This window comes from Microcebus murinus, chromosome 11 (assembly GCF_040939455.1).
Source record: "Microcebus murinus isolate Inina chromosome 11, M.murinus_Inina_mat1.0, whole genome shotgun sequence".
In the NCBI taxonomy this organism is placed as follows: domain Eukaryota; kingdom Metazoa; phylum Chordata; class Mammalia; order Primates; family Cheirogaleidae; genus Microcebus; species Microcebus murinus.
This window is the reverse complement of record NC_134114.1, coordinates 44,877,902-44,896,462: the sequence shown is the minus strand read 5'-3', so window position 1 is coordinate 44,896,462 and position 18,561 is coordinate 44,877,902. Positions and strand designations below refer to the sequence as shown.

At 37.8% G+C, this 18,561-nt stretch overlaps 2 protein-coding genes across 7 annotated transcripts in view; one reads left to right on the top strand and one right to left on the bottom strand.

The window, feature by feature from the left end:
- The first annotated feature begins 1,787 nt into the window (after nucleotides 1–1,787).
- DIMT1 (DIM1 rRNA methyltransferase and ribosome maturation factor) lies at nucleotides 1,788–14,778 on the top strand. 3 transcript variants are annotated; one of them, XM_012784044.3, is made up of 12 exons: nucleotides 1,788–2,128; nucleotides 2,475–2,548; nucleotides 3,474–3,560; nucleotides 5,362–5,423; nucleotides 5,513–5,606; nucleotides 5,692–5,741; nucleotides 8,073–8,196; nucleotides 8,337–8,429; nucleotides 10,051–10,115; nucleotides 10,746–10,809; nucleotides 12,687–12,793; nucleotides 14,249–14,778. In XM_012784044.3, exons 1-12 carry the CDS (start codon nucleotides 2,050–2,052, stop codon nucleotides 14,289–14,291), a joined length of 942 nt encoding a protein of 313 aa, XP_012639498.1. In that variant the 5' UTR covers nucleotides 1,788–2,049; the 3' UTR covers nucleotides 14,292–14,778. The 3 variants fall into 3 exon arrangements, with proteins under 3 accessions (XP_012639498.1, XP_075864163.1, XP_020145579.1); XM_076008048.1 differs by having other exon boundaries at nucleotides 10,746–10,813; nucleotides 12,691–12,793; XM_020289990.2 differs by lacking the exon at nucleotides 2,475–2,548 and having other exon boundaries at nucleotides 1,792–2,128.
- Nucleotides 12,640–18,561, bottom strand: part of KIF2A (kinesin family member 2A) — a 69,450-nt gene continuing 63,528 nt past the window's right edge. For all 4 annotated transcript variants that reach the window (XM_012784040.3, XM_012784039.2, XM_012784042.2 and 1 more), the window contains one exon: nucleotides 12,640–17,865. In XM_012784040.3, the coding sequence (XP_012639494.1) occupies nucleotides 17,780–17,865 (86 nt within the window). In that variant the 3' untranslated portion in view covers nucleotides 12,640–17,779. The remainder of the gene's footprint in view (nucleotides 17,866–18,561) is intronic.

The window sequence follows — 18,561 nt, the reverse complement described above, 5'->3', positions numbered from 1 at the left end:
GCCTGGGCAACAAAGTGAGACTCTGTCTCAAAAAACAAAACAAAACAAAACAAAAAACCAATGGCAATGAGTTAAGCGTGTACACTCAAATTGAAAAATAATTTTAATTAACAAAGGATAGAAACATGACCATAAAAATTATTTCTATAATTACAAAGCTAGACAAAAAAACTTTTCTAGACATTGGTTGATTCCATACCTTAGGTTGATTCCATAAACCTTTGCTATTGTGAGTAATTGCTGTGATAAACAGTGAATAATGCTGTGATAAACATATGAGTGCAGATATCTTTTTTATATATTGATTTCTTTTCCTTTGGGTAGATAACCAGAAGGGGAATTGCTGGATCCTATGGTAGTTCTACTTTAGTTCCTCGAGAAATCTCCATACTCTTTTCCATATAGATTGCACTAATTTACATTACCACCAACAGTGTATAAGTGTTCCCTTTTCATGGCATTCACACCAACATCTATTGTTTTATGACTCTTTAACAATGGCCATTCTGACAGGGGAAAGGTGCCATCTAATCATGGTTTTAATTTTCATTTCCCTGATAATTAGTGATGCTGAGCATTTTTTTCATGTTTTTTGGCCATTTGTGTATCTTCTTTTTAGAAATGTCTGTTCATGTCTTTTTCCAGGTTTTTAATAGGGTTGTTTTTGTATTGCTGATTTGTTTGAATTCCTTATAAGATTGTGGATACTAGTCCTTTATCAGACGTATACTTTGTGAATATTTTCTCCCATTCTGTAGGTTGTCTGTATACTCTGTTGGTTATTACGTTTGCTGTGAGGAAACTTTAGTTTAAGTCCCATTTATTTATTTTTATTTTTGTTGTATTTGCTTTGGGGATCTTAGTCATAAATTCTTTGCCTACGCCAATGTCCAGAAGAGTTTTTCCTAAGTTTCCTTCTAGAGTTTTTATGGTGACAGGTCTTACATTTAAGTTTTTAATCCATCTTGAGTTAATTTTTATATATGGTGAGAGATAGGGATCCGGTTTCATTCTTCTGCGTGTGGCTCTCCAATTTTGAAGATGCTACTAGGGTATGTGGCATTTTTTTCTGAGTTAGAATTACAGCAGAGAAAGGAGGGGCTAAGACCAAGGTTTCGGAGTGTAAACATTTGCTCGGCAAAAAGTCAGCTTTAGTAATGCCAGGAAGAAGCTGTTTCTTCAACGAAATAGACAGAAAAATTAAAAACCGAGAGCCATTACACTGCCAGGCAAAACAAAAAAGATGTGGACCTTGCTTGCACATTATCCCAGAAGAATACCCAATACATACCTGTTATCATATTTTGGATTTTTTGTCAGTCTTTCTCAATGGAATACTTTTGAGGGTAGTTTCTTACTTAGCAGGGTCTAATACATAGCTGGAGCTCAATAAATGTTTAGGGAGGCAATGCGGAGGAAGTAAAGCAACCGGCAGTCCTAGTCTAAAAAGAGGCTAATTCCATTCTCGGAATTCTTTTCCCCAGAGCAAGCAGCGGGGATAATACATTCCCCAGAGGAGTAAGCTCCTCATCCCCAAATCCTGGCTTTCCCACCCCACTATCTCGGGAAAGCAGGAGCAGGCACGTGAGGAGATCTCAGAACCTGGCCTTACAGAGCATCCACAGGCTTAATCCCATGACATAACCTAAAAATCCTTCTCAACGCCGAGAGTGACACACCAACCCCTCTCGTTAACAAACTCCAAGCGGACAAGGGCGAAAGAGCCCGCCCTAAATCAGCCAATGCAAACTTCCAAACTGTCCACATCGGCAGCGCGGTGCCTTCTGGGATATGTAGGCTCCCCAGGTTAGGCTTTGCTTCCTCTGGAGACTACAATTCCCGGCAGGCACTAGGCTGCAAGGTCCGCCCGCCTTCTGGGGGAGGAGCCCAAAGCATTCGGGACGGCTCCCCACGCGTCCGGCAGTGGTGGGAGAGGTGGGAGTGGTGCGGGCGGCTAGGGAGGCGATTCCCACGTGGTGGGTTTCTCCAGCTAGCCCCTGTTTTGGTCCTGCGTGACTTCCTGGACCTGTGGGCCGGCTTCTTGCAGAGATGCCGAAGGTCAAGTCGGGGGCGATCGGCCGCCGCCGCCAGCGGCAGGAACAGCGCGGGGAGCTGAAGAGCGCCGGAGGTGCGGAGCCCGGGAGGAAGTGGGGGTCGGGTCCGGCCTTCCGCAGGACCAACCTTAGGGTCCTGACCGAGGTCTGAGCCGCTGCTTGAGGCTGGTCGGGCCCCGCGCTCCCGTGGGCGCGTGAGTCCGGGGTTCCCAGAGCGCGGGCCGCGGACCCTGCGCTCCGCCCGGCTACCTTTTCCAGCGGCAGGGATGGACTTCAGGCATTTGCTAGCCCCGGCCCGGAGCTTGACGCTTAGTGGCCCCCGTTGGCGCAGAACTCTAACCCCTACCCATCCTGCTTTCTTTTCTGGAACGGTCTAGTATCTCAGCACAGAAATTAAAGTTCTTCCGTATTTTCTTCCAGGACTCATGTTCAACACGGGGATTGGGCAGCACATTTTGAAAAATCCTCTCATTGTTAACAGCATTATTGAAAAGGTGGGTGTGGAAGAGGAAAGGGAGAGAGTTGTTGGCTTATTAATTTTATTCTTGGGAATACTTAAATGCAGAGAGGATGCCTGGCCTAAAATAGATACTTTACAAATGTTTGTTGACAACATCGAAAGATTGTCTGGGATTCGTAGGCTGTCTTGTGCGTGATAAGATTCATTCTGTGCGTCTGGGTTTCTCCTGACCCCAAATTCTTTGTCTTAATAAATTTGTCACATAAATTATTTGGAGTATTCCTTTTATCTGCTTTATTGCGGTTCTGTTATTGTTATGGATAGTTGGGGTGCTAGGAGGTGATGGTTACAAGCAAGGGAAGCATGCTGGAGCTGTAGAAAGAGCATTAAAGGATATTATCAGACTTAGTGACATTTGCAAAATGAGGGTTGGCCTAATTTTTTAACCTTTGTAGCTTACAGATTCCTTTGAGCATCTGATGAAAACTGTGGAGCTAGAGTATTACAGCTGTTTGCATACAACCAGTTTTGTGTACTGTTTCTCACACTCCTGCATCCCAGAAACCAGACATGAGTTGAACATTGAGAAACTCTGCCCAACATGTACTGCCCTTTCCCATTCAAACTTGTTGATATGAACAGAGTTGGTAACAAGTAGCAATTGGAATCATTTCCAAGGAAGAAAGCAGAATGCCAATTCCAGGAAGAGTTGCTATTCCCACTTTTGTGACTCCTGAAGTTTTGAGTATTCCCACAAGTTAGGAGAGGTCTTAGATTTTCATTTGTACCTAATGTTATTGAGGTAACTTTGTTCACCACATAGATCATGAAGAAATCTAAAAATGGAGTTGGAGTAAGATCTCTTAACCGAATACTTCCAAGCAAAGATATTTAGGTGTAAATTAAATTATGTGTTCAGATGTGCCAGAAGAGGTAAAGTGATTGTGCTTGTTTTTTAGGCTGCCTTAAGACCAACTGATGTGGTGCTGGAAGTTGGACCTGGAACTGGCAACATGACTGTAAAGTTGTTAGAAAAGGCAAAAAAGGTAAAAAGATAGTTTAATGTTTTGGTATCAGAAATGACTATGTGAGCAAGCTCAGCTGGTTTGCAAATGTAAATCTGATTTAATTAATTGCTATTATTTTAATAGTAACTCTTAATCCCTTGCTAGAAATTTTATTTTAGAAAACATATTGCAGTTAGGAAAACAGAAACCACATTAGATATTTCAACAGTGAATTTAATGTAGGGAATTGGTTATATGTTTGTTAGAGGACTAAAGAAAAACATGGGGACATTGAAATAACCCCACAATAATAATTGCAAAGAGCAGCTACCACCTCTAGGCCTTTGGGAGCAAAACAAAGAGGTTGGAATTATTGAAATCCAGAACTTTGGAGGAAGAGACCTGCAGAGCTAGAGCTCAGGTCTCTGAGATTGGGTACCACCTGAATGTTGCTGGTATCTTCTTTGTGTCTTGGGTGACCCAGCTTCCAGTTATATGGAATCATTGTTGTGTCCTAGTGGAAGCAAGCAGCACATTTGAAAGAGCTTATCTAAAGAGAATTTAATGAAGAGACTGTTACTGACATGTGGGAATGGGGTTAAGGGAACCAGTAAGCATTAGTGAAACCAGTGACTAGCCACAGCAGGGGGCAGTTACCATCCAAAGGCCTCAGTGAAAAGGGCAGGAAACTGTTACTGGAGCCCAGTGAGAGGACGAGTCATGGAAGAGGAGCCACTCATAGCAGAATACTGCTACTGCCAATACTTCCGCAAAGCGTGAGGCAGGAATTAGGAAATAAATAGCCAGCTCTTCCTCTTGTGCCTTTTATTGGCCGGTCTCAACAGAAGTAAAAGGGTAAGGGAGCTGGACTGCATTACCTATGGGACACAGAGAAAGGTAGAGAGTGGATTTGAGAGCTAAACAGAATAAGCAGCACATTCATCTACCTTGTAGATGTAGTCTTCTTGGAATTCAGATAAACCTTACCTGAATTTGCAGTAAAATTACAATTTCAGCCTTATTTCAACCTTATCCAGTGTGTTTTCATTTACTTGAGAATTTATGTTTGTTATGTATTCTGGATCCCAGTAGATGAGAGAAGTGATATGTTCATTCTAACAGCAGTTGCATTGTATGCTCCTGCCCAAGAACACTGACTACACAGACATATTATGTATTTTTTTCATCATCTGTTAAATTACAAAGCATGGAGACAGACATGGTAATTCTGTTGAATATTTGGGTAGAACTCATGTAATCTGGTCATCTACTTTTTTTTTTTTTTTTTTTTTTGAGACAGAGTCTCACTTTGTTGCCCAGGCTAGAGTGAGTGCCGTGGCGTCAGCCTGGCTCACAGCAACCTCAATCTCCAGGGCTCAGCGATCCTACTGCCTCAGCCTCCCGAATAGCTGGGACTACAGGCATGGGCCACCATGCCCGGCTAATTTTTTTTGTATATATATATTTTTAGTTGGTCAATTAATTTATTTCTATTTTTGGTAGAGACAGGGTCTCGCTCACGCTGGTTTCGAACTCCTGACCTTGAGCAATCCGCCTGCCTCGGCCTCCCAAAGTGCTAGGATTACAGGCGTGAGCCACCACGCCCTGCCTGGTCATCTACTTTTTTGAGTGATGTTTTTGTTGTTTAAAGTGGGGGAATATAATTGAAAGACTATTCCCCAAGACTTGTAGAGTTGCTAAAAAAAAAAAAAAAGAATATTGAATATTGATGATAGACTTGGGAAAAGAAATTTAAATCATGTAAGAATTACTATAGGGATAATAAGAAAAGATTTATACTCTGTAATTAACCTAAAGAAACTTTTAAAAAAATTTTTAGGTGGTTGCCTGTGAACTTGACCCAAGGCTAGTAGCAGAACTACACAAAAGAGTTCAGGGCACGTGAGTATACATAATAGAATTAAAGTGCATTTCAGTTTTATGAAACAACATTCTTTTTAAATTTCTTCTTCTTTTTTTTTTTTTATCAGGCCTCTGGCCAGCAAACTTCAAGTAATGGTGGGTGATGTGTTGAAAACAGAGTTGCCATTCTTTGATGCTTGTGTGGCAAATTTGCCTTATCAGGTATGTCCTCAAATTGTCAGGAACATCAGACTAAGTTTTTCTCTGGTGTGTCTCTCCCAGAAATAACTAGTTAATTCTCTTACAGATCTCTTCTCCTTTTGTCTTCAAGTTGTTGCTGCACCGACCTTTTTTCAGGTTTGTGACAAAAGACCGGAGTTACTGCCAAATTTTTAAAAGATTAACGATTTAGGCCATGAACACAGCTGAAAATGAAAGTCAATTGAAAAACTACTGGAGAATTGTTGTGGAAAATATTCATTTGTATGGAGGTCTTTTTCTTTTTTTCTCTTTTTCAATTGATAAAGGTTATTTGTGGGAGGTGGGTATAGGTTCTGTTTCGGAAACCAGGCAGCCTTTCCCTATTTTTTAATCTTGCCATTAGTCTAGGTCAGACTTTTTATTACCTATGTCTAGACAATTGCAATGGCTTCCTAACTAGTCTCTAGTACATGGGGTCTTCACAAAGTTCATTGAAAATGAATATTATGAAAAAACTATGCACAGAATACATGGATTTCTTTTTTTTATTTTCCTTTTTATATAGCGAGATAAGGTCTCACACTGTTGCCCATGCTGGAGTACACTAGTGGCTCACTGTAACCTCGAACTCCTGGGCTCAATGATCCTGGGCTCACTGTAACCTCAAACTCTTGGGCTCAATGATCCTCCTACCTCAGCCTTTTAAGTACCACCTGGGTCTTCAGGCATGTGCCACTAGGCTCAGCTAATGTTTTTTTTTTTTTTTTTTGCACACATGAAGGTCTCACAGCGTTGCTCAGGCTGGTCTCAAACTCCTGGCCTTAAGCAGTCCTCTTGCCTCGGCCTCCCAAGTAGCTGGGATTATAGGCGTGAGACACTACACCCAGCTCAAAAGCAGAACTTCCAATAGAAATTTTAACCAAGTGAAATAAATAAGCATTTTTTCAAAGAATTATAATAGTAGATGAATAGTACTGATAGCTTTATCAGTATGATCCTGAAGACAAAGTACAATCAAAGCAATGGCTGCCAAGAGGAAGAAGTGGTCCAGTCAAAGCAAAAGGGGACTGGTCAAGAACAAAGGTCATAGCAATAGTTTTTTGGGATGCTCAAGGCATTTTTCTTTGACTTTCTGGAGGACCAAAGAATAATAGCATTTGCTTATTATGAGAATGTTTTGAAAGTTAGTCAAAGCTCTACCAGAAAAATGCCCAGGAAAGCTTTACCAGAGATTCCTTTACCACGTCAGTGCTCCTGCTCCTTCCTCTCATCAAACAAGGGCAATTTTGCAAGAGTTTTGGTGGGAAATCGTTAGGCATATATCTTATGGTCCTGATTTGACTCCTGACTTCTTTTTGTTCCCTAATCTTAAAAAGTCTTTAAAAGGCACCTATTTTTTCAGTTAATTAAAAAAAGGCCCTGTTTTTTAGGGATGGACTGTTTTTTAGGGCTGGTATCATTGCTTATAAAAGTGTCCTGACCTTGATGGAGCTTAATGTTGAGAGATAAATTTTACATTTTTTATTTTTATCTTTTAATTCCATTTTTCCATGAGCATTTTGAAGTCCCCTTGTACAGTCTATACTAGTGGCTTTTAAACTGCAACTCAGAAACCCCTTAGTGGTAATAAAATCAATATAGTGAGTCATGACCATCCTGGTTTTTTTTCCCAATGACATAGAATAGAATATGTCAGAGGGCATTGCATTTGGTCCAGGCGATTATAGTTTTATGAACCTTTTGTTTTGAAATATCACTATATAAACACATATACATATAGATATCTGTGGCCTGGGTTGCAATGTCAAATGTATTTCTTGGTGTGACTCATCGTCAAAAAGTTTGAAAGTCAAAGCAAAGTGCAACTTTAAAGTAGCTCATCTTTTGTTCATTAGCATCCATAAAACCTCCCCATTGCTTGCTGGTAAAGCTTTCACATCTTTTAACCTGTTAGATTGTGTAGTCCTAGCTACTGGGAGGTTGAGGCAAGAGGATCACTTGATCCCAGAAGTTGGAGGTTGCAGTGAGCTGTGATGGTGCCACTGCACTCTAGCCTGGACAACAGAGTGAGACTGTAAAAACAAAAAAAAAATCTAGAGGACCCTGAACATCACAGTCTGCCTCTCCAGCTTTACCTCTTCCTTAAAGACGTTTGCTACCCCATGAATATACTTACCGAGTATATTCATTCTACTACTTACATAGTCAATTTTGTTTTATTTTTGTTTTCATAGAAGGGGTGATAGACTAGTGCTGATTTGAAATACTTCCTCATCTGATCATTGAGGGCTACCTTTTCAAGCCATCTTCCTTGAGGTTAGGGGACAAAGCCAGCTGCTTCATTTGGGGGTAATAAAGTATTCTTCTGTCTTATAATTAGCTGATTATTGCTTTGCTCTTGATTTCTCTCCCAAGAAAATGTATTGCAGTTAAATTATATTTATAGTTGAAAATGACCATTTTCCTTCCTTTCTTCTTTCTTTTCAGATGTGCTATCCTTATGTTTCAAAGAGAATTTGCTCTCCGACTGGTTGCAAAACCTGGAGATAAGTTATACTGCAGACTCTCAATTAACACACAGTTATTAGCACGTGTGGACCATCTGATGAAAGTAAGTGATGTTTGTTATTGAAATAATCTAGCTTAATTTATCCTTGAGCATCTAGCTGTGCTTTCTGTGAGGAGAGCATCTTTGATTACTAACTAAAAGTTGCCTTTCAGAGTACTACTTAAATATTTTCTGATTAACAGGTTGGAAAGAATAACTTTAGACCACCACCCAAGGTGGAATCCAGTGTTGTAAGGATAGAACCTAAGAATCCACCACCACCCATCAATTTTCAGGTGAGGTTAAAATAGTAGGTCATTAAATAAAGGGGAAAAAGTCCCAGCTAGATGTGTGTCTATAGCAATAGAAAAATATTGAGTCAACCTAAATATCCAAACATATAGGAAAATGTTAATTATGATACATCCTGTGATGGAGTAGATGGAATAATTTGACACAAGGTAGTTATGAAGTCCACTAAAAGGCATGGAAATGTTTGTAAAAGGCAAAAAGATTAGAATGCAGTTACATTTCACTTAAGATTATAGCTGTGAAAAACAGGTTTCTATTTGAATAAAACTTGAAAACAAGGTAAAATGAAAATAGTTGTTTTAAAGTAGTATTGTGGGTAAGACTTGTTAAACAGAAGTCTTGTTTTTTTTGTGATTTAGAAAGAGAAGAAAGCCAGACCACTTGATGAAAAACCTTTCTATAGTCACATTAGAGAAAAACATGATTGTGTAGTCAGCTGGTAGTAGGTGGAGTAGTCTGTCAATAACTCCTTCAAGGAAGTTTAGGTGCCTTGCACAGGCTATCTCCTAAATCATGCCTGTTTTGAATCTTATTTTAGAAAATGATGCTTACATCTACATAAATGCCATGGTTTTTTTTTTTTGGAGACAGAGTCTCACTGTTGTTGCCCCAGCTAAAGTGCCATGGCGTCAGCCTCGCTCACAGCAACCTCAAACTCCTGGGCTCAAGCGATCCTCCTGCCTCAGCCTGGGACTACAGGCATGTGCCACCATGCCCGGCTAATTTTTTCTATATATTTTTAGTTGGCCAATTAATTTCTTTCTATTTTTAGTCAAGACGGGGTCTCACTCTTGCTCAAGCTGGTCTTGAACTCCTGAGCTCAAACGATCTGCCCATCTCAGCCTTCCGGAGTGCTAGGATTACAGGCGTGAGCCACTGCACCCGGCCTGTTGTGTTTTTTTTTTGTTGTTGTTGTTACCAGGCTGGACTCAAAACTCATAGGCTCAAGTGATCCTCCCACCTCAGCCTCCTGAGTAGCTGGGACTATAGTCATGTGCCACCATGCCTGACTTTATTTTTTCCAATTTTTAAAAAAATTGAGGAAAGGCCGGGCGCGGTGGCTCACGCCTGTAATCCTAGCTCTCTCGGAGGCCGAGGCGGGTGGATTGCTCGAGGTCGGGAGTTCGAAACCAGCCTGAGCAAGAGCGAGACCCCGTCTCTACTATAAATAGAAAGAAACTAATTGGCCAACTAATATATATAGAAAAAATTAGCCGGGCATGGTGGCTCATGCCTGTAGTCCCAGCTACTTGGGAGGCTGAGACAGAAGGATCGCTTGAGCCCAGGAGTTTGAGGTTGCTGTGAGCTAGGCTGACGCCACGGCACTCACTCTAGCCTAGGCAACAAAGTGAGACTCTGTCTCAAAAAAAAAAAAAAAATTGAGGAAAAAAAATATATTCAGTGAGCTACAGTAAAGTGCAGAAATCATGTATGTACGCTGTTTACTTTTGCCATATATATTAATATATGTGCCTACCAGATCAAGATGTAGAACATTTTCAGAACTCAAGGTCCTCCATTTCTATATATTAAATGACAAAATAATACATAGCAGGCATAGACAAGAGGTTTACATTTTGAAGGAAATATCATTTTATATCTCAGGAATGGGATGGCCTCGTAAGAATCACCTTTGTTAGGAAAAACAAGACTCTTTCTGCTGCATTTAAGTAAGTATTTTACTAATTTGTAATGTACAAAGGACCAATGCTCCAGATATCATGGTAGAATTTGGTCCTTTTCCTGAACAACTACCCTACACCATAAAGATTATCCATGTCTAGAAAAACTTCACCTTTTAAAATTTTGACTTGGGAGGCAAGAGAATTTAATGAAGAGAGTTCCTAGAGTTGGGAGTTAGAAGATCGAAGTTTTTGGCAAAACATCAAAAAACCCCAAAACTCTGACCATACAACTGCCTAGTTTTTTTGTTGGAAAAATGGAATGATGATAGACCCCTTCCACACTTGTGAAGGATTTGTGCCATTTTATTAATTTGGAAAAATTTAACATACCAATTTGGAGTTTAGGAGAGTCAGTTTTAGAGGGTTTGGAGTTTTTTGTTTTTTTTTTAAAAAGAGGATGTTTTGTAGAGGGTATAGAACTTCTCTAAGAATTTAAGAGATGTTTATCGGGACTTTTAAAATATAATTAATGTTTCCTTCATAAGTTAAAATATTCAACACCTTTAAAATTCCTTAATTTACCCCATGGAACATAGATTTCATCTCATCTAAACTGAAAGGAAATCATGTATAATCTCTGAGGAATAATAGTGACATGACTTCTTTATGCTATAGATCAAGTGCAGTGCAACAGCTGTTGGAAAAAAACTACAGAATTCATTGTTCGGTCCATAATACTGTAAGTAGAAAATGTTTCTGTAGTTTCACTGATTTTTCTTTTAAAATGTCCTATTTTTGGCCGGGCGCGGTGGCTCACGCCTGTAATCCTAGCTCTCTGGGAGGCCGAGGCGGGCGGATTGCTCGAGGTCGGGAGTTCGAAACCAGCCTGAGCAAGAGCGAGACCCCGTCTCTACTATAAATAGAAAGAAACTAATTGGCCAACTAATATATATAGAAAAAATTAGCCGGGCATTGTGGCACATGCCTGTAGTCCCAGCTACTTGGGAGGCTGAGACAGAAGGATCGCTTGAGCCCAGGAGTTTGAGGTTGCTGTGAGCTAGGCTGACGCCACGGCACTCACTCTAGCCTAGGCAACAAAGCAAGACTCTGTCTCAAAAAAAAAAAAAAAAAAATGTCCTATTTTTATTCTTTTAAGTCTATCATTATGAGATTTTGTACATTCCATAGAACCCTTAAAAGATAACATTATAATGCCTGACTAGCAAAATTTTGACTTGAATTCTGACAAGTAGTGCTGTTTTATATTCTGTGGAACAGATCTGAGCAAGCTTGGTTACCCTACCCTCTCCTCTTTAATTACTGATAGTTGTTTTTAGCCATAACAAGAATCAGATTCAGTGGTTAGATTTTCCTCAAAGTTGTAGATTCACAGCTTGCTCAGCTTAAATTTTGTACAATTTACTGTCCTCTGAATTGTGACCATCCCTTATTGCTCACAAAGCAATTATAAATTTAAAGTTATTATTTTCTTTATAACTTTTAACACTCAAAATAATTAGAATAAAGTAGAAGCTGAATAGATTTTTTATTGTGAGCCTCATGCCACTTAGCATCTGTGCAACACTTTCTTTAAACAAGTATGTGCACACATGCATATATCCATATCCATATATATAAGGAGTATGTGATGTTTGCTAACTTTTTAGTTTTCAGTTTAATGAAAGTAGCAAAGGCTAATTTCTTTTGTACTTTTTATGATTCTGTGATTTTTTTTTTTTTTTTTTTTTTTGAGACAGAGTCTCACTTTGTTGCCCAGGCTAGAGTGAGTGCCGTGGCGTCAGCCTGGCTCACAGCAACCTCAGTCTCCGGGGCTCAGCAATCCTACTGCCTCAGCCTCCCGAGTAGCTGGGACTACAGGCATGCGCCACCATGCCCGGCTAATTTTTTGTGTATATATATTTTTAGTCGGTCAATTAATTTATTTCTATTTTTGGTAGAGATGGGATCTCGCTCAGGCTGGTTTCGAACTCCTGACCTTGAGCAATCCGCCTGCCTCGGCCTCCCAAAGTGCTAGGATTACAGGCGTGAGCCACTACGCCCGGCTTGATTCTGTGATTTTAATGTATCACAATACTATTTCCATTTTCTTTTATGGGCAAAAAGTCAGTATATAATGTAAGTAAAAAAATTAAGCTATATTAAGAAAAATCTTTGGATAAAAGATGGAAATTAAGTATGAAATACTTAATATTCTCAAGGTTGTGGAGGTCATCTCTTTGAGAAAAATTAGCTGGTTAGGTGAATTCTGTGGCAAAAAAATGTTATTTTGAAAGGATTAACAACTGCTTTAAAATTTAGTTTACAGTTCTAATTATTTTATGAAGTCTGAAACTGATAACTATTTCAGAATTTTAAAGAAAAATGCCAATATACATTGGCATTTACTGATTCAGGTTATGCTGAGTATTTGTTATGTGGTAAAGGTCAACCACTTAATTCGAGATCCAAGTCTTACACAATCAGGTTTTCCAAACTATTGTAACAGATATATATTAAAAGTGACTATTTTATGACTTACTGAACTGAAAAAAAAAAAGAGTCAAGGTGATTCATTAAAGATACGTTGTTCATTTATTCTGAATCTTATATTGATAGATAGTACCAGAAGATTTCAGCATAGCAGATAAAATACAGCAAATCCTAACCAGCACAGGTTTTAGTGACAAACGGGCCCGTTCCATGGACATAGATGACTTCATCAGGTAATTACATTTTTGTTGTCCTAAGTGTTTACATTTCTTTACTGTGACACCTTCAGATTAGAGATTTAAAGGCTTTTAAGCGGTATAAGGTGCTACCTGGAGAGTTATTGCATAGCACTTCCATGGTATGGAATAGTATTTGGTGTAGAAGATGGAGGCTAGTTAGCTGCAGCAGAATGACCATTTTCTTTTAATAGTAGTAAAGAACAGTCTGAGCCAGGTTGCAACGTGTGTTTTGGTGTTCCTGCTCCCTCCCCCAACTCTCATTCACGGTCTTAGTCTTAATAGCTTGTCCTTCCAAAGTAGCCCATAAGGTAGAAAAAAATCAAAGTATGTGTAACTGGATCTTTTTTTTTATTTCCTCTTAGGAATAGCTATTGTTATATAGATCTTAAGTATGAAATAATGTCAGTTACAGTCATACCTGGTTATCCATTTAGTAATATAGTTAGTTGTTTTGTAGTCTGAAGCAGGTTCTACATATCTTGGGTTAAAAGGTATCATAATTATCTTGGCAATTTAGACCAAAATCTGTTTTCCTTTAAGTAAAGCAAGTACGTTTTATGAAAGCAGAGTAAGACTTCAATTAATTACTCAGGTAATTATTAACCTATACTCTTTGCTTTTAATTAGCACGTTAACTTTCAGAAGTTCTTACCTATTTAGCCAATTCACTTTTAAAACTTCTATGTTCTAGAGACTGAATGAGGGTAGACTGTTACAAAAGTCATTGGTTTTACTTTTTCTAAGCTGGAAATAGAGTTCTCTATTACTAAGACAAATGCCATCATTACTACTGAGTCTTTATTAGATATTAGTCCTAGGTGTTGAACACTGTTCCTAGGTACCTACTTTGCTTTAATTCACCTGGACCTGTTCCTATGAGCTAGCCTAAAACAATCTCAGGTCGAAATAGAAATATTTTATCTTCCTCCGTTCTCACTGAATTTCCTCAAGATTATTGAGCATGTGTAGTTTGCTAACTAGAAGCTAATAAAAACATAGGTATTCCCCAGAGAGAAACAGGTGTAAGTATTTGAACCACAAAACAGCTCAGAAAGGAAGAATGAGCATGTAAGATTGGTCATTTATCTGACTTCTACCTCTAATTCCAAATAGCTCTTGTTCCTTTACCATGTTGAAATGAAACAAATGCCAGTGAGCTCTTAGACCGGGGATAGTGGAAGTCTAAGATAATTTTAGTCAAATTCATTATAACTTAAGACATACAGGCTACAGTGAAAGAGGCACCAACATGACATGGTTTTAACCAATATATATCTTATACATTTAGTTGGACAGTAAGGTTTCTTTAATGACTAGTGTGAGAAGTGGGTGGGCTGCACGAGTATGCTGACATGTTCATGTTTTAGAATTAATGATATAGAATTATACACCATTATGTGCCACATACTAGCTTTTCAATACCATTCCATTCTGGTTTCTTTTTTTCAGATTGCTACATGGATTTAATGCAGAAGGTATTCATTTTTCCTAGGTATTTGGAAAACAGAATTTTCAAGGTCAAGAAAAGAAATGAATTATATATTTTCATCATTTGAGAAGATGAACTTTGCTTTTGCTCTACTGGGACGTTATTTATTTGCTTGACTATTTTTGGCTTAAAACTACTGTTGTCACCAATTATTCTAAATTTTTAAGGTGGTCAGTTCTAAGGGCCTAAGTTTTTTGGGTTTGGATTTGTTTTTATAATATATAACATAGGGTAGGGTCCAATCTATTCATCATAATCTTCAAGTTCAAGAGCCGCAGATACGCACAACTTTATACTTAAATTTATCATTTCTAACAGTTCATCATATAAAGATGTTACTTTTCTATTTACTGTGTTATATACGTGAGGCCCTCCTTAGGCCTTTAGCTCTGTCCCTCAAGTAGTAAAAAAGTTAAAATATGCTTCTCTAGTCACATATTTCCCATACCATTTGTTACTCACATGTACAGTAAAACAATTGTCTCTTAAAGTGTTTTTATTTTATTTCTCTCATTCTTTTCCATATTTATCCTATACAAGGTCTCCTCTTAATGCCTTTTTAGCTATTCTGTAGCATCATAGACTACATCAGGGTTCTGGGTAACCCTGAGTCTGCTGTTGCCACTATGCTGTGCTGGGCATATTCTGGGCATGACTCCTTACTTGTAAAATGAGGAAGCTCAACTAGAATGAAATTAACTATAAAATTATGGTTTTTCTTAGGGAGAAAAGTATAGGTTTAGCAAAATTTCAAAGGGCTTTTTAAAGCAAAACAGGTTTTATAGTTAAAAATCTGTTTTCAACTTCAAAAAAACAGCCATTTCTCCACAACTATACATTACCAGTATTCATGACTATGGATAATTAAAATTTCCAGTATTTTTTCATATACCTGGTGCTTAGTTTTAAGCTATTTTAATAACTGTCAGATTGAGAATTTCAATTTTATTAGCTACTATGTTTAATCAGTATAATGCTCAGTGATGTTCATATACTTTAATAAAGAAGTATAGTAGCTATTTTATTAATATAAGAAAACTAACAAAAATATCTTTATTGATATTTGGCTTTCTTTATACCTAACTTAATAGGAGTATTTTTACTTAATTTAGCAAAGCCAGATTTTGAAATCTGGCTTCAAAGTCATATAGTAATGTTACTACATAGTTAAAATAATGCATGTTCTTAATTACTTATTAATGGGGATATCAGCTTTCAAGTCTAAGAAAGTACTATAGAATGCTTAATCCAGAACAAAATATTAAAGTTACTTAGCTCCATCAATCCACTTTTGTTATATGAATATTAATTATACTTAAGGGTAGATTTTTTTTTTAGCTTCAAAAACTACTTTGCAAAGTTCACTTGTACCATCTCTATCCTTACAGAAAAATTTTAAGATTTAACTCAGCTTTCTTAGGTCATTTCCCTCTATGCCTATGAACTGCTGAATTTTTAATCCCTGTTCTGGCCTTCAGTTTTCCCTATCTGTAAAGCTGAAGGACTGAATTATACTACCTCCAAGATCTTTTTGGTATTAACTTTTTAAAATACCTTGACTCCTAATCTGAATGGAGCCATCATAGTATCAGACAGCATATTTGTCTATAAGGAGACCTTCTGAAGACAGTACCCATCCAAAGCAAAAATAAATTAAAGCTAATCTGTTGTGCTTTAAAATGAGCAAGTTCATGTCTTTATTGCCCTTTGAAGGTTATTCTCAAAAACTATGTTTTCAAACAGCCTCTGCAAGGCCAGTAATAACAGTTCTCCATTCTTCCTCTTCCCTTTGAAATAAACACAAATAGAATACATTTACAACTGCAAGAAAACCTGAGTCCCTTCCAAAACAAAGGTGATTGTATTGAAGTAAATTATCTCTAAAACTCATTCCATAGGTTTATTAATAAGTATACTGTGAAAATCTACATTTGTTTCAGATTTCACCATCTGTTTACAGAGCTTTTCACCATGGTGTTAGCATCTTTCACAACTACCCTCTGGGTTTTATGAACAATGAAGTAAAGAATCTGGCTCATGTGACTCTCTATTCATAGCTTCCCTTTGGCCCATATGAATGAGCTAGTTCCTTAGAGTAAATCAAAACAAGATATCCTTGGGAGATTTTTTGGTAGGTAATCTACTCCTGGACTCTTATCCTGGGAACTGAGGGAAAACTCCTAGAGAGATATATAAATCTTTCAACAAAATATTTACATGAAAAGTGGCCAGTTTTCTCTCTTGGAGTAGCAATCTGTAAAAATAAGTGCTGCTATTTTAAAAGTAGCATACCCTACACCAATCTATTGGTGAGAATTTGGTGATTCTCACCAAATAATGGTGAAATTTCACATTTGGTACCGGATGGAGCTTGGGTTCGATTTGCCTTTTAAGGCAGAGTCAACTCTTTAAGCTTAATTCTTTTTCAAGGGAGTTATGTACTGTCTACACTTGGCTTAAACTAACTTCTATTATGGACTACTCTCAGTGTACATATAATGTTCATGCATCAGAAGCCAATTTCCTTTAACAGTACATAGAAAAGGTATATTTCGGGGTGCTAATGAACACTTGAAATTAAGAAATGTATCGGTAAGGATCAAATTGCACTATTAGTCTTGTTAATACCACACTGGCACACACACTGCATATATATGTATTTTCCTAAGATAAAACTCTTCTCAGAATTTCATTACTTTTATTATACACCAACTAGTTTATATTTTAGTTCTTTACAAAGAAAATGCTAAGAAAATTATAATCACATGTTATATGGTTTTAAAATCATAATTCCAGATTTCTTTACATATAAGATGGAATGGTCCAGCAGCTATGTCCACTGTCACAGACTTTAGTTCCGTTCGATGATATGGCACATCCTGCAAAATTAACTAGTCACACACAAAAAATGTTTCAAATACAGTAAAAATGTACACACAAAGGTAATTTACAATGACAAATAAGGAATGTAATTTATCTTGGCTGTGCTTCAGAATTTTAGGGTTAATAGCCTTAGTCAAGGCACAAAGCAGGAAGAGGTGAGCACAGCTGTCTCTAGGAGTGGGCAAGGTATGTACAATCACTGATGAGGTATGCATGCACGCAAAGGATTTAAAACTGCTCAGTCTCGCTACGAAAATTGAACCCAGTTAAAAGGAAATGCTGTGGCTTCCCTCTACCATCCACCTCTGGATCAAGTCCGCAATCTTCATCACATAGAAAATAAAATTGGCAAGGATCTCCAAAAGTAAATCACTGTTTGGGTAAATGAAACAAAATGCTTCACTAATCCCAATTCTTGGTTGTGCCTTCTGGGTTAGAAGCATTTTATAGACAAAGGAGTGTTTCACAAAATTGAAATGTCATTCAGGTGAAGGACAAGACATTTTCCACAGACACTTAATTTCAAACTTTCAAATGGCCCTTACAGCTGAACCATTGTATGTTACAATAGTGAGGGTTCTGGGGATCCTTTAGCAGCAAATGCCAATTTAAAGGGCACGGGGTCTCTTCGGATTGATTTGCTTGCTGGCTTGTTCTTCTTCTTGTAGAGCGGCACGAAAAGATTTTACTTTATCTTGGAAAAAGAAAAGAACAAGGTAATAAATATTGTATTACATGTGATACAGTTTACAACTTTATGGGTCCTATCAAGTCAGCTATGTTATTTCTTAGCAGTAACTCAGTGTTTTTCCTTTTGTTCTTTGTCAGGTAGAAACTCAGAACTAAATAATTGTTACAGATCCCCAAAATACCTATGTTTCTGTATCTATCAATGGGCTTCTGTTCTGTTTGGCACATTTACAGTTTTTAATTTTAATTTATTTGAATTCCTTTTGGACTATAGGCAGGTTTTATATGTGTAAAATATGTATAGTCATGTCAAAAAGGAAAACTGTCTTACTAAACTGTTAAATTGAAATTTCTTCTCTTAATAGTAGGAGATTTCTACTCCCCATTCCTATTTTACCTATAGCTTAAAAAGCTATGGAATTTTAAAAGATATTTGAATTTTTAAAAAGGAATGACTTTTTTCCTCATGGTGAGGGGGCATTGTTATAGGAGAATGACAAAACAATACATTTCTTGCTCTTACACATTCTGTCCTACTCTCTATAATGTACTGATCTATAGTCATATAAGAACTAGAAATAGGTTAGTAATTTGTCAGAAGCAAAATTACAGGCAGCTGTCTGAAGATGAGACATCTTTCTTTAATAGTGGTTTCCACCTGAAGTGACTTTCACCCCCCAGTGAACATTTTTGGTTGTCA

Bases quoted from the DNA above. Each gene is read 5' to 3' on its own strand.
- DIMT1 (XM_012784044.3), top strand. From the start codon at position 2,050: ATGCCGAAGGTCAAGTCGGGGGCGATCGGCCGCCGCCGCCAGCGGCAG. The intron at 8,430-10,050 runs GTGAGGTTAAAA...TTTATATCTCAG, and splicing joins CACCACCCATCAATTTTCAG to GAATGGGATGGCCTCGTAAG. The intron at 12,794-14,248 runs GTAATTACATTT...TCTTTTTTTCAG, and splicing joins GACATAGATGACTTCATCAG to ATTGCTACATGGATTTAATG.